The sequence below is a fragment of the Perca flavescens genome, chromosome 15 (genome assembly GCF_004354835.1).
Source record: "Perca flavescens isolate YP-PL-M2 chromosome 15, PFLA_1.0, whole genome shotgun sequence".
Taxonomy (NCBI): Eukaryota; Metazoa; Chordata; class Actinopteri; order Perciformes; family Percidae; genus Perca; species Perca flavescens.
The window spans coordinates 17,568,110-17,583,065 of record NC_041345.1 but is presented as its reverse complement, the minus strand read 5'-3'; the positions used below and the strand labels follow the sequence as shown (position 1 = coordinate 17,583,065).

At 42.5% G+C, this 14,956-nt stretch overlaps 1 protein-coding gene across 1 annotated transcript; it reads right to left on the bottom strand.

Annotated features, from left to right (window-relative positions):
* Positions 1 to 1,001: 1,001 nt before the first annotated feature.
* Positions 1,002 to 14,382, bottom strand: stk17al (serine/threonine kinase 17a like). Its single transcript, XM_028598512.1, has 7 exons — positions 14,038 to 14,382; positions 10,235 to 10,447; positions 5,295 to 5,439; positions 4,157 to 4,283; positions 4,006 to 4,054; positions 3,518 to 3,697; positions 1,002 to 2,737 (listed from the first exon to the last, which is right to left on the bottom strand). The coding sequence occupies exons 1-7, from the start codon at positions 14,151 to 14,153 to the stop codon at positions 2,446 to 2,448; spliced, it is 1,122 nt and encodes a 373-aa protein (XP_028454313.1). The 5' UTR covers positions 14,154 to 14,382; the 3' UTR covers positions 1,002 to 2,445.
* Positions 14,383 to 14,956: the final 574 nt, after the last annotated feature.

Below are 14,956 nucleotides of genomic sequence, written 5' to 3'. Positions count from 1 at the left end.
GAAGTTTCACTCTGTCGATACTTCCGGCATCTGAACTGGTTGCAGTTCTACCAGAGTTCCACTTGGGGCGCTCACAGGCGCGTGCAGAATGAATGGGACTCTATGGAGCTATACCCCTCAAAATCGACTTTTCTCAGGATATAAGTTTTCGAAAGGGGAGGCTAAGAAAATACACACTGTTGGGTGTTACATTTTTTTAAAGTGGCTTTTTGTTCTAAAAAGCCTTTTATAAAATGTCAATGACGTCATACACAGCCAGAGATACTGCTTTACGGCAAGCTCTGACTCACTTCCTTTTTTCTCTCGAGACATCGACAACACAGCTGACAGGTTAGGCTCTCCCCGTCAATACACATGCTAGAAAGAGGTTTGCTAATGTTTTAAAGGCCACGCCGAAATATTCACTCTGACATTCTGGTTTTGCTTTGGATGCCGTCAAACGGGATCTCTGATCGTAATCAGTCCTTCACTGACCAATCAGCATTCATTAGCAGAATGCTAGCGTGTTATGGGCAACAACGACTCAACCTGTAAGAAATCAAAAGGACATAAGTAGTCCTACTTCAAATTCAACCTATAATCAATGTTGAACTTGCAAAAACTATTTCTATTATTTAAAATTAACTGAAATTAACTATTTAAATTGACATTTCTCAATGACAATCAGACAAAAGAGACAAATTTAGCCATCTAGCTCCATAGTGTCCCATTAATTTTGCCTTTAATCACCTGCCGTGGAACTCTGGTGGAACTGCAACCACATTGGGTACAACGGGGCTGAATAGGGAGTGAAAAGGCTTTCCGTAGACAGGCTTTGCTAAAGCCATGCCGGTATGAGTAAAAATGTACAGCTCTTTTATTTGTTCACTGTTTGGATGTAACTGAACCCTTAAATTTAATTAGAAAGTAACAAGCTAAGTCGACTGCTTGGAAAATAAAGTAATGCTGCTAAATATTACATTTGCTGTTGCTATAAAAACAATCACACACAAGTAGGAGAGTTTGATACAAAATGCACCTGTATTTTTCTTTGTTACATTTTGCAATGCATACCATCAACATTTATTAATTTTGACATAAAGTCCACAAGGACAAGTGCAAACCTGCCTAAATTCATGAGCAGAAAACAAATAAGTAAAAGTTAACATTCAAATTAAAACATGATATAATGATGTTAACATTCATACACTGGTATAAAAAAAACAAAACATAAAAAATTAATTTACAGATTAATCTTAATACTAACTCACAATATACATGTCAGTACTTTCAGAAATACTTTAATTTCTCTGCTCCCGAGCATTTGAAGGCAAACATCACATATTTATACGAATCTTCAGTTGACCATGTTCATTGTTCATCAATTACAATAGTCATAACAAAACTGATGTGTTGCTTTTAACTCCTGCCATTCCCTCTTTCCACAACTGATATTTTCACAATATTTTAAGAGCCTTAAATCTTGTGGCAACCTCGCAGTTAAGTAACAAAAAAAAAAACACCACTTGTGCAATAGCCAAAACAGAAAAAACTAATATTAACACAGAAGTGAGGTCAAAAAAGTGGCACTTTGTAAATAAAAAGGTAATGTGAAAAAACCGGTGTGTGGTGGAAAATGTTTAATATGTACAGTACATTGTGTGACAGCTGACTGTGCTTGAATAGCCTTTGGTTTTTTACTATAACATGGAAGTCCAATAACTAAATAAAAAGTGCTTAAGATTGTCCTTGAAAAAAAAAAAAATGCTACTATTTCCATCTTAAACTCAGGCGTTGATGCGGTTTTGTGTGTTTAAGGGGGTGAAGTGGTAGAACAAACACGCATAAATAAACACATAAAACAGTAGAATCGTCTGGCTTCAGCGTAGGGTCTGTCCTTTACTTTAATTCTTATTGTTAAGTACAACCATCTGTCAAAACCCTTCAACAAAACTCATCACAGAAGATATGTCTGGGTCAGCTGAAGCATAACTTGTTTTCATGAGAGCACGCAGCGAGTGAAGTCATTTCCCAAGGCTGCCTCTTCTCTGAAACCCAGTTCAAAAGGCTAATTGGGTAAAAAGAGAAATCCGTGTTCGTGCAGGGGTGAACTAGCCACAGTGCTAAGCTAGGCCCTGTCACTTTTAAGGCAGCAGTGCAGTCCTGTGACAAAAATCCTTTATATGTCTTCACTCCTTTCTCCTGCATCTTTATTCCGCTCACATTCCTTCCGTACAACCATCAATCAGCACGGGGAAGCGTGTAATATTCAAACACATGCAGAGGTATTAAACTACACACAGCTCAGCTCACAGCAGTAGAAGCAGCCAGTAGCAGGCATACAGCATCCATATAGCATGGGCCTGAGTCAGATCAAGACCAAGAAGCTGCAGGCTCACTGGCTTTCAGTATCTGCTCCGTGGAGTTTGAATTTGCTCAGTCTCTCTCCACCAGGCGAAACATCGTTCAGCAGATCAGTTCCTGCTTTATCTCAGGCCGCGTGGGAAAGGGGGGCTCGCTGAAGGAGAAGGTGTCACGGCCTGTCTTCAGCCCACCCTGGCCCGGACACGTGAGGTACGAACCGATCAAGTCCAGCTCGGGGGAGGGAACCGGGCTCTCGGGCTCTGACTCCGACTGGCTCATCTCTGGCTCGTCCAGGGAGGAGGCCGACCTGGTGTGGAGGTGCGGGTGGGAATTGGGATGGGGGAGTGAGTTCAGCCAGGGGTGGTTGAGGCATTCTTCTGCAGTGGCTCTCTTCCTGTACACACAAACACAATAACACTGCGGATGAGTGAAAATTCCCAAAGAGTTTACATAACCGACCGATTGCCTGGAGTTTACGATTCCCTCAATCCGTTCTCTTGCAGACGTCTGCCATATTCCTTTTCAACATTTGGTTTGGAAAACCACAAAGAAAAGCACTTTCTTTGCTCTCAAGATTTTTTCCCCTCCATCCAGTGCCGATTATTCAAACACTGAGGAATCTTCTACTTTTTCCAACGCTACCAGTAATCTGCTGCAATGAAACTATACTGACTGGAGATTATGGCTCTGGATGTGAGACAGAGGCTGCTGCTACTTTTCATCAACAAATTGTGGTGACAAAGTATGGGCTCAGTTTTGGAGCTGTCAATCAGAATTAGTTCAGAGATATGGTTACATAGCTTCCCATGAAAATTACCTTAGCTGAACTATTCTTTCTTCATCATAGTGACACACAAAGCAGATACATCAGTGTTTGGTGTAATGTCAAAACTCAAAAGATACTGACCTAAAAATTCTTTTTTTTTATTATAAATGAGGTGAGTTTACAGCCACCATTTGCAATAAAGGAAACGATGTCTTACCTAAGTGACGCAAATCTTGTTACCACATACACTCATTTAGACGCTTGTGGATGTACTTGTGTGCGGGTGTGAACCTGACTCACATCCTTGGTGTGTAAATCAGCTCAAAGCGATGCTGATGGAAACTTTTTTGTTTTAGCCATAATCAGAACATTTGATTATATCTTAACTTTTACGGTAAACGGCCTCACCTGGGGTTTTTAACCAACAAGGACTTGATGAAGTCAACAGCCAGGGAGGAGATCCCCTCAAACGTGTCCTGCGAGTAGTCTACGTTGACTTGGGAGATGTTGAGGAATGTCTGCTGCTTTTCGTCACCAAGAAAAGGAGACTCGCCCGTCAGCATGACATAGGTCAGGACCCCGATACTCCTAGCAGGGAGGGAGTAAGAAAGGGAAGGAAGTTATGAGGGAATTTGTCATGTTTGATGGTTACAGAATCTGCTTTGCGACCCACAACATTTTTGTCTGTCTTCCACTGCGCTGTCTAGTCATTAACTGCAAGTATGAAGCACAGATGATCTTGTGGTCAAAGGTCTAGACTGGCTTTGCATGTTAGGGAGGTGATGTCACCGTCCTGAATGTCTTTATTCTGAGAAGTAAATCAAACTAAACGAATTCTGCATGGCATCCACTTAAATGAGTGGAAATAGTCACATTGACTACTGTAGCACACTTACCACATGTCCGTTGCAGTGCTAATGGGTTCATAGTTCAGGATCTCTGGTGCTGCAACAGAAACACATTGCCCCAATTAGTCATGATAAATGGCACTCACATTGAAAAGACACAGGTGATTCTGGGTATTTAAGGGCTGAAAGCAGGACTCACCAACATACTCTGGGGTACCCAGGATCTCCCGGACTTCTATGATTTTGTCCATGCGTCTGGATAAACCAAAGTCCACAATGCGAATGTCCCCCAGAGGTCTAGCAGAGGTCAGCAAGATGTTCTGGGGCTGGAGAGGACACACACAGATTAGACAGAGGTATGTTACATAATGTTTATTTGAGAAGGTGGGGCATCTGAGGTAATTAATTACAGGGCAATGTGAATGAGCCAAAGCAGTTGATGTAACTGGTTCCAAGAAGATTTGGGGTATGGTTTGCCAGGGGTCTTCAACGTTTTTTTAAACCAAGGACCCCTTAACTGAAAGAGAGACGGAGCAGGGACCCCCTTCCACATATTGTATATAATGAATTTGCATATTAAACTAGGCCTACAATATAAGGCGGCCTAAAGCCTTTATACATAAACATACATACTTTTTTTGCATAGAATACTAAGCTATTAAAATAATTGTCGGCATGATTTTATAAATCATCTTTTAATGTTAAACATACACAGTGAATCCTTAGGATATAATGTGTAATGTGTGCATCTGTGGATGGCTCTCTTAGTGACTACCTTCTAGGCCAGTAAGCCTATCATCAGTGGGAATTTATATTTGCTAACAATATGTTGGATTCATATTAAGATATTTTAATTTTTGAAAAAACTTTCAAAAATTGACAATAATTTGGATGCGCCCCTGCAGTTACTACTTCTATTGAAGATTTCTGCTGTTGAAGATTTCTGTTTTCTGTCTCAGATGAGACTGAAAACTGGTAGGATATCACTGCCAACCACTGACATGGCTCCATGGGTTGTGTGTTCAAATACTGGAGTTTACGTCCAACTGCGATTAATTCTAGGTCAGACTAGCCGAATGTTCATTCACTTTTAAAAGGAGTTGTGTAACGTGTGTAATGAGAAACCAGATACTTGGTTAATTTACAAGATGCGTAGGGGCCATGAAAGAAAACATGATAGCTCAGTCAGGTTCCTTTATCAACTGATTCCTCGTGGGAACAGGGTCATGACATACTGAATGAGTCAAGGTTGCATAACAGAAACCATATCTCCCTCAGTCTGCCACTCGAGGGAATAGACTGTCCTATATTGTCCCGTAATCTTTCATTGGACTTACTTTCAGATCCAGATGCACCACATTGTTCCGATGTAGGAAGGCCACTCCATTCAGGATCTGCTTGGCCAGCCGGATTACATCTTTCTCAGTGAAGGCCTCATCGCTATCAGCAACACATTGGTTGAAGATTTCACCACCGGCAGCGCTGGAAGGAAAGCACAGGAAGGAAAACTGAGAAAACAAAACAAGGATAAGATGAGGAAAAGAAAAAAAAACTGTGCAGCCACCCAGTGGAGTTTAGCTTGGCTGACTTACACACACACACACACACACACACACACACACACACACACACACACACACACACACACACACACACACACACACACACACACACACACACACACACACACACACACACACACACACACACACACACACACACACACACACACACACACACACACACACACACACACACACACACACACACACACACACACACACACACACACACACACACACACACACACACACACACACACACACACACACGGAACAAAGTCCATCCACATCTACACATGCATGCGAGTCCAACATGAATCAATATAATTTTTGGTTCCCTGCCTCTGCTTGCACCTTCTCGTTCTCATGAATATTACTGGAGATAAGAAAGGTCCTATCCGTTTACAGCAGGTTTAGATAAGGTCTTATACAGCCTGATATGCTGCAGGTTAACTTACTAAATGAAAACAGTGGATACAGAAGCAAACACTGGCCAACTAATAAAAGCCTAAACATTTTCCAAAAGGTAGGGTCAAGGTGGTAAGTAGATACTGTATGAGCCTCAGCCAGCATAGTTTTTTGCTTGTTCGACCCATAACAACTTACATGTAAGGATTAGCCTTTTTTGGAATTTAGTAATTAGACAACTCAACCGTGACTTCTCATATTTTTGTGGAAGGAATAGTCCTGCCTGGTCTTGCTGCGCTTGTGTAACAACGTTAAGTAAAGTGGAGACATGGTGGATTTACGTTGGATGCTCCATCAGTCAGATCAATGCCTGAAGCTGACAGTTAACCCAAAAAGAACAAGAACCATGTGTGGGGGATTTAGATGGCACACATGCTTTTCATCTTCAGAGGAAAACTGTGTGACCAGGCCCTGGGCACGACTGTTACATAACCAGCATCGGCCAATCCCCTGTTAGCTTCCTAACTGCGCATTCTTTACTATCCTCAGCTGTGAAAATAGCACCCGTGTTTTGGGGGATTTTGAGGATATCCGTCATTGGTCTGTATAATCTTTTTTTGCACAGAATACTTGACCTGCCACCTACCCCGCTGGTTGCAAACAGCAGTGGAGAGACACAATGAAACTGCACTTAACTGTTTACATTGATCAGCACATGTATATTATGCAGCAAGCTTGGTGTTAGTTTTTTTTCATTTCGGGGAACAAATGAAAGACAAACAAGTGTGGTTTGACGGACGCTTTTGATTATATTGTTGAAAATTGCAACAGAAAAAACTAAAAGCTAAAAGCAAAATAAACTTGAACCCTTGTTTTGACTTTGGGTCAAATTGACCCATTTTCAATTTTTGTTTTATATCAGAAAATATGGGACGTAGAAATAAGCGCTGAACATGTTTAGAAGAAAAATTTTACAATTAAAAACATTGGAAAAAGCAAAAACAAACTGTGAAAAAAAGGCCTCAAAAACGTCGAAAAAATAAGTGTTTCTTTCAAGGTTGACGGGAAGGCAACACAAGGGTTAAATCTTCAGTGCATAACTTTTCGATATTAATGAACATCCATTACAGTCAAGCCATCGCCAAATGAGTTGCTACAAAGCTAATTAAGACCATCAGCTCTACACAACTCTCTCTGCATTTGTCAGTATGGCTATGTTCAGAAACTAGTGTCGTCCAGCAACTTTCGTGCACAGAATCTCGAGTGAAGATAATTACCTATTCTGAAGAGTCCATCATGTTGTTTTTAATCCTCAGTGTCCTCCTTGGTTACTAGCAACTGTGTCGCGATCACAGAAGGCTTATCATGTGGATGCGGCGATTGTTTTGTTGTCATTACTTAGAATTAAGGGTTACAGAAACTACGCACTATAGCTTTAAATCTGCCAACTTAACATGGACTTCAACTATTACCATACCTGTCTGAACCATTACATGCTTGACATGACAAAGTGTTTCAATAGCTTCATTAAGCTGTCAGCAGAGCGCCTGAGAGGATTTAAAATCTTGATAAAGACCATTGTTTAAATTCAACAGACTGCACACATTCTGGCCAAGCACTTAGGAATGATCTGATACTTCCCCTAAAGTCTAAATACTGTCCCCTCGCTCTCCCTCCTTCCAAGAGAGTTAATGTATACACTACTTTAGTGTGTAGGAGACATCCTCCCCTGCACAGAGCTGCAAGAAAAAAAAATATCTGCAGCAAACACGAGTAATGGCACAGAGGAGCTACACAACAAGACAAGCTGAGAACATATTAAGCATTTCCCTTTTTTTATGTTGAACCAAGTCAACCTTCTTTAAGCACTGAAGGAGAAGCTATCTGGTCCAAGCCCTTATTGGCTGGCCCCCAAGCCTGGCGCTCATCGACGTCACCTTAATAGAACCCAGTCAACCACTTATCTCAAGCCCGTTGGCTGAAGTTTTTGGACAGCGCTTGTACTCCAGTTAAGTCCGATTAAAGCCCAGTGAGGTCATTAGCGATCTGAGTTACTGTATGTTAAAGGGCAAGGAAATAAACAGGGCAATGATTTCATGCCACAGTAAGAGGAATCCCATCGTTAAAAATATGTATTCTTTCTAAAATATGCCATTAGGAGTATAAATAAACACCAGTATGAGGGGAAAATGCATGAATGATTAGACGTGATGCTGAAAGTTAAGTTGTAAAAGTATCAATGATTTTAAACAAATGATACACTTCTGAACTTGCCTACATTTAAAAAGGGCTGTATTTCCTGGGGTTGTCATGCGTTTAGCATAAGCAGATATGGGCTTATCACTTTTTTTTTTTTTTTTTAAACACAGGATACTGTCATATATGTAGAGAAGCAAGAAATAAACCATGAATCACGGTGATGAATTCTCCAGGAAGAATAACTACTGTGCACAATTAAAGTGATGCACCTTCACTTTTGATCAAAGTGGTCCTTCCTCAAACAAGTCATTACGCTTTCTGTAGAAATGACGCACGCTCAACGATGATTAGAATTCAACTTCTCGCTTCCATTTCTCTGACATTACCAAGGATGTGGTTGTGGCTACGAGAATTGTGTGCACATATGTGTGCACAACACTTTATACCAGCGTAGTGGCATGTGCTACTTTAAAGAGCCTCGCTTGCTGCTTACATTTAAACCCACAGGAAATGGAGAATGGTTTGCAATTCTCAAAACTCATGCTGAGGTCAGACAGTTTGACAACAGCGTGGGTTAAGGAAAAACAATAGATTATAACTGACAAAAGCAGCAGCTGACATTTAAAAACTCAGCCCTTTAAGTGCTAAAATATTGTGCATGTGCAGGCTGCTTGATCTTATGCTCAAAAGACTCCCAGTTCAACTCCATTTGGAAACCAAAGAGGAACTGTGGACCAGTGCAGACTGACCTCCTGCTATGTTTTCTCTGCAGGCATGCAGGGGTGAACTGTGGTGCTACTTCCCCTTTCACACTTCAGTCAGAGGTCAGAGCCCCCCCCCCCCACAGAGAGATCTTTGTTCTGAGGAGGCATTCCATGTCTAGGGTGGGGATGACTACCGAGGACTGGGGAGGGGAGGGCTTCCTGCCTGAGCAGCGAGCAGTTCAGGAACAGGGTCAGGGGAACATGGTTCAAGTGTAATTGCCCCGTGTTATCTCCCTGTAATGAGGCGAGCAAGGTAATTAAGATGCTAAGTGTCCTTTCCAAATCCTAATTAGAGGCCATCATTAGAGCAGTCAGAGAACACTTACTGGATATGCATCATGTCATTTAACACCCAACAACAACAGACCGGAGCCAGACAGCCGGGGTGACCGTGCTGGGTCACTGAGCAAGCCGCTCGTCCCAGCTGCCGGGCACCTCACCTGCATGTTGAGTCTAGACTACAGAGCAATACGTTCTCACAGTGGGGTGTAAACTGACTCATTTGTAGCTCAATATCGTTATTTTTACACGGTGAGCTCGGTGCAGTTCTGTCACGTTTGTATTTAAAGTGACAGTTCCTGACAGCCATTTCGCATAACAAGAAACTGAGGTGTCGAGGCTACGAGACGAGCAACTAACCACAGAGAGAGAGAGAATTTCCATTTAAGGCTGAGTTCATGTCACAATAGTGCAAGGGCTATGCATTTCACACGTGTGTGTGTGCGTGTTTTGTTTTTTTTGAGGTGAGAAAGACTTAAGGGACATGCAGCTGTAGGCTAACCTCAGCAACCAGCAGATAACTCGAAGCCAGGACTGATTCACAGATCAGACTGATAGATAAAAGCTGACAATTCCCACGAAAACACCAATGCATTAACATTTAGGTTGTGCACAATGCAGGATGTTGCATGACGTGTATGTGAGATGTGATGTGAGGTTTCCCCAAACTCAAACATTGTTGCTTATTAAGTAGAAATTAATAAAATGGGTTAGGGAGATTTCTCGAAGCCAGTTTAGTGTCCCCAAATCCCTCAGACATGCTACATGAGAAAAAAAAAAAAAACTCCAGTCATGGAAAGTTTGCAGTAAGTGATGATTAAAGGATTTTCATCTCCCCTATGATTGATAGCCTAATCATTTTATCCCCATTTTTCCTGGCATGGCTCAAACACTGATAAGTGAGAAAAGTTTATAAGGCCATTTAGATTACCGCCATCATTTTTCTTCCAAGATCAGCGGCAGTGAAAGGGTGTGTGAGAGTTTAAACAAACTTTGGAGTGACAGACAAAGCTGTTTTTTTTCAGTAAACATTTGACTTCTGTAAAGTCTACAGTATTGTCTTACCACTCCAGAACGAGGATGATTTCGTTGTTGGTTTCGTAGACCTCATGCAGAGCAACCACGTAGGGGTTTGCCTTGGCTGACTCCAGCACGGCGATCTCATTTAAGATGTCCATGCGGCAGTCCTCACCCTTCCGTCGCTTTCGCAGAAACTTGGCAGCCCACTGCTTCCCTGTTGCCTTCTCAATGCACTTTTTTACCACCGCAAACTTTCCCCTGGGAAACAAACAGCGGAGAGAGAGAGAGATTAGTGAGGAGACAGAATAATCACAACCACATTATTGGTTTTTCAAATATATTGTGTATGTGTAGAGATAGTACAGTTCTGCATCCAAGTAGCCAACGGGACCACTGGATTAAATTTAGGTCATTGAAAACTGCAGAGAATGAAAAGCTAAAATTACTGGACATACTTATGACAGTTAAACTGCTATGAGGTGAAACCTAGATTACAGTGCAAGGCATGTGGAAAAAAAACCGCCAACCGGCCACGAGTGCAACAATGTAGGCGAGGTTAAAGAACAGTTTAGAGATAAGAAGAATGGCATCATTTGAAAATATAGCCAAAGCTATTAAACACTGATATGCTCAGCCGAGGAGGCGTCATTAGACATTCATTTGAGATTTCCCCCTTTCTTCTCCTCTTCCTCTAGCCTTCAGGAGAGTCTGACAGGAGGCAGATAAGGCTGACAGTTTTGGCAAGAGCTGCTGAATAGTGGGCAGGGACATGATAAGGCTAAGGTCAAGCAAAAACAAAGATGCAACAGCTCGGTTGCTGGATGTCACTAGTAAACACAAGATTGGAAAAAAAAAGAACATCCACTTGTACAACCTCATCACCAGCATTCATTTTTCTGCATATACATTGATTGATTCAAAGGAGGTGTTAAGGGTCAGTTGTGGGTGTGGGCAGGATGTCCGATGTGTGCAGAATTGCCTCTCTGTGTCAAGTCGAGCACAATCACTAACCGTCCCTCCCAGGCTGATAACGAGGCCTTGTCCACTTCCCTTTCTTCACAGCTGACAGCAGCAGGGACAAATGGGATTGTGTCGACACCTCCGCCCAGACCCTCGGCCAGAGCCTGCTCCTCCTTTGACAATCGCACAAAAGCTGACCAGTCGGCTGACACAGCAGCCCCGAGACCAGGACCACCCACCAGACCGCGGCTGGGTAGGCCAGGCAGGGGGGGTCACTGCTGTTACAGTCAGGTTGGAGCCTAAGCAGCATGCCAAAATGGACACTGTAACCTCAGCATCGACGTCCAATTAACATCTCAATGCTTTAATGAGCTGCACAATACTGTACAGGCTGCAGAGGGCTTAGGGATAAATGAAAAGATGACTGAACTGAGCAGAATCTAAATGAAGTGGCCAAGTCAGAAAGGTCCAGTCAGCATGGTGCCGGTCACTTTCCCACACAACGTTACTCCAAGCCCACTGTGCTGCGGACCAAAAACAGCAACTGTTCTGGCCAGAACTGGGTTCTGTTTTGGCTACCGCCCCGGCTGTTGTGAGGCCTGTTCCTTCTCTTTTCCCCCACAGTCTCTCAGAATGGTGACGACTCATTGTTCAGAGTGAAAAGGCAAAACCCGTTAGAGCCTTTTCATCGTTAATTAGCCAAGTTCAGAGCAGCTCGCTGTGGACTGGGAACTACACATGGAGTGAAAAGGAATGACCGCTGGCCGTGGAAAGGAGCACCAGGAGGCCTTTTCAAAGGCTGACAACAGGTCAGAGGTTAGTAAACACCGGCTACGTTCACACTCTGCCACGTCACTAGGCAGATGCACTGAATCTCCTGGTTATGCATAACGTCAGTGCTTTAATGTAATATACTACACATTAAGTTCCTTTTTTTGCATGCTGTGTTACAGTACAAAAAATCTTGACTGACACTAAACACAATTTATGCAGATCAAACAGCTCATTTGCAGGGTTATCGTCAGTAGAATCTGTCTGAAACCACTCTGTCATCAACCATCAACTTTAGTGAGTCACCTAAAACTAACCCCTCTCCAGCACTGGAGATGGTGATAATTTGATTGAGAAGTTGGTTTCCTGTGGAGTCTGCGTTTTGTCTCCCTCAGCGGGGCACTGACTCATGTCTGAAGTGCAATGAGAAATGACAGCTCTCACAGCTCTCATTTGCCTGCTTCACAGACAGGCCGACACACAATACGAGTTCCTTTTTCTGCTTTTGAGTTGGCTGTTGACATATTTTTGTGCACAGTTTTGCAGTAGACGACAATTCAGAATTCAAAACTTGATGAGATTTAGATTTATTTGATTAGGACAATGCACATTAATCAACATTTCTTTAAATGTGCCAGTGTTAGCCAGTCGGCTAATTTTCAACTGTAGTCCTAGTTACCTAGCATGGAAGGGTTTTGAAAACAAGGCTTATTGCTAAAGATGCATTTAGCGGAAGAATTCAACTCAGGTACCTACAAATTTTAATACGGTCAACATCCCTCCTAATGTACAGACTATATGGCTGATCTGCCAGCATACATTCCTGCACATAATGCGATTATGAGGCCTGATCTCAGGATGTTGTTGGGTTAGACTCATGGGAAGAAGAGGGAAAGAGGATGAAGGGTTGAGGTATGAGGGAAAGGGGGCTTTTAGAGGCTGCTACACTTCATAGGCAGCCTAAAGCCAATCCCCCCCCATAGGTCCTGGCTGCTGTCCCAGGATGTCCCAGGGTGTCTGACAAGGAAAACTGGCTGCTACCAACTGACTCTTTATTTAGGCTGTCCAACCACTCTCTTCAGAGAAGCAAACTTACAGTAAAAATTGGGAGTTTAAGAGACAGATGCAGAATTGGCACAGATGGCAATCAAACAGCTGTCAGGTTAAGTGAAACCCAAAGAGTCAACTGCAGCTCCCTGTGCTAATCCAGAATGCTTTTTGAGGAAAGTCATTATTGTCTGGCACATTGGGGAATCCCCACTTAAATACTGCTGGGATGTGCACTACCGTTTCTGGGAGCCACACATCAGTGAGTTTGACCCACAAAATGCATTTGGCTGAAGAGAGAATGAGAAAAGTAGCAGACCCTGCATCTCCTGGGAAAACAGGTGAACAGGTCTATATACCACATGAGTTCTGATTTACATTTAGCATAGTATATACACACACACACTGTCTCCAGGAGACATTAGTAGTAGGTGGTCACCTTGTGTTTTTATATACGGTTCTCTCATTGGCCTTGATGTAAGTTTTGTCACTTTACTTCTCCAAATCATCACTAATGTGACTCCAAACTAATACTTAAGGTGAGCGCATGAAGAAGTTTACATTTTCACCACCACATGCAGTAGGATCTCATAGACCACATAAGTGCGCATGGACAGAAACAATTACACCGGAGTTTATGGAGTTTCCAACCCAGAGTAAAATATGTGTTCACCCTTTAGATGGCAATCATAATAACAATGTGTAGACATGTGCAAACTTCGCTTTAATTCCCTCCTTATCTTACAGAACGTTATGGTCTCCAGCGTCTACACATAAGTCATTACTGTCCAACTCCAACTCAACTTTTCACAAACCTAAAAAAACGCATTACCATTGCGTGTGCCATAAGCGCGTCTCCGTTGGCTCCTTTCCTCGGGATGGAATGCGGGATTGGACATGTTCAATTAACACGCTTTCACGTGCAGAGAGCAAATCGAATATAATAACCAGATTGACATACACTCATCAAGATATAGTTGCAAATGCCATTCCGACAGCCCACGAGCAAAGTCAGCACACGGATTAAGTTTTCCCATCAACGAATGCTGGAAACAACAAACAAAACTCACCTGCCCAGAAGTTCTCTGCCGACCAGATCGTAATTGGCTGTGAACGGGTCAGATCTTATCCTCGTGTGGATTTTTGTCACCATTCCGTTTTTGCTCATCTTTGCTGAATCTAGCATTGGAGTCGCGCGTGAATTGAAGCAATTTTCTTCCAATAAACACACAACAAATACGAATTTCTCAACTAAAAACTCGCATGATAAAATGGTCAGTAAGAGCTAACAGCTGCTGTGTCAAACCACCGGGAGAAAATCCAGTGCGTCCCAAAACAAGAGGATGCTGCCCTGCGGGAGTGTGGCACTACAGTCGGTGCGGCAAATTAGTTTGAGTGCTCCTACACATTCCTGACAATAAACTCCTCGCTTGGGCCGGCCCCCTGCACTGACGCTCCGCACTGGAAGCCAATGAGAGCTGCAAGCAAGTCAGCTGGAAAGTGGTGCGTTCAAGTGACAGCTTATCGTTGCAGGCACACAAACATTTACTTTCAGTTGGATAGTTCTTATGATGACTTCAACTAATAACATTACAGTAATAATTAAACATGACACACATAAAACATAAATATATCAACTGCGCACTTCATCCTCTCATAATTTACATCAGTAATAGTTACGATGCACACTGTCACTTTAGTGTGTGAGCCTTAAAGTGCAGGTACACTTGAACTAAATAAGGTAGGCAAAGACTTTAAATGTGTTTGCTAGGTCTAATTTATAAGACACTTCAATGGTAATTTAACCTCAACATTGATTTTACTGGATTGACACTTTCCTTTCTTATTTCTACCCGCCTAAAAGAAACATAAAGGCAAGACGAAACACAAACCTCACGTTCATACTCAAACAAAAACGCATGTTTATTTATGGTTGGTATGTGTTTTTCATGCTACTTGTAACTAGGCTTGGCTGTGGTACAGGTGAGA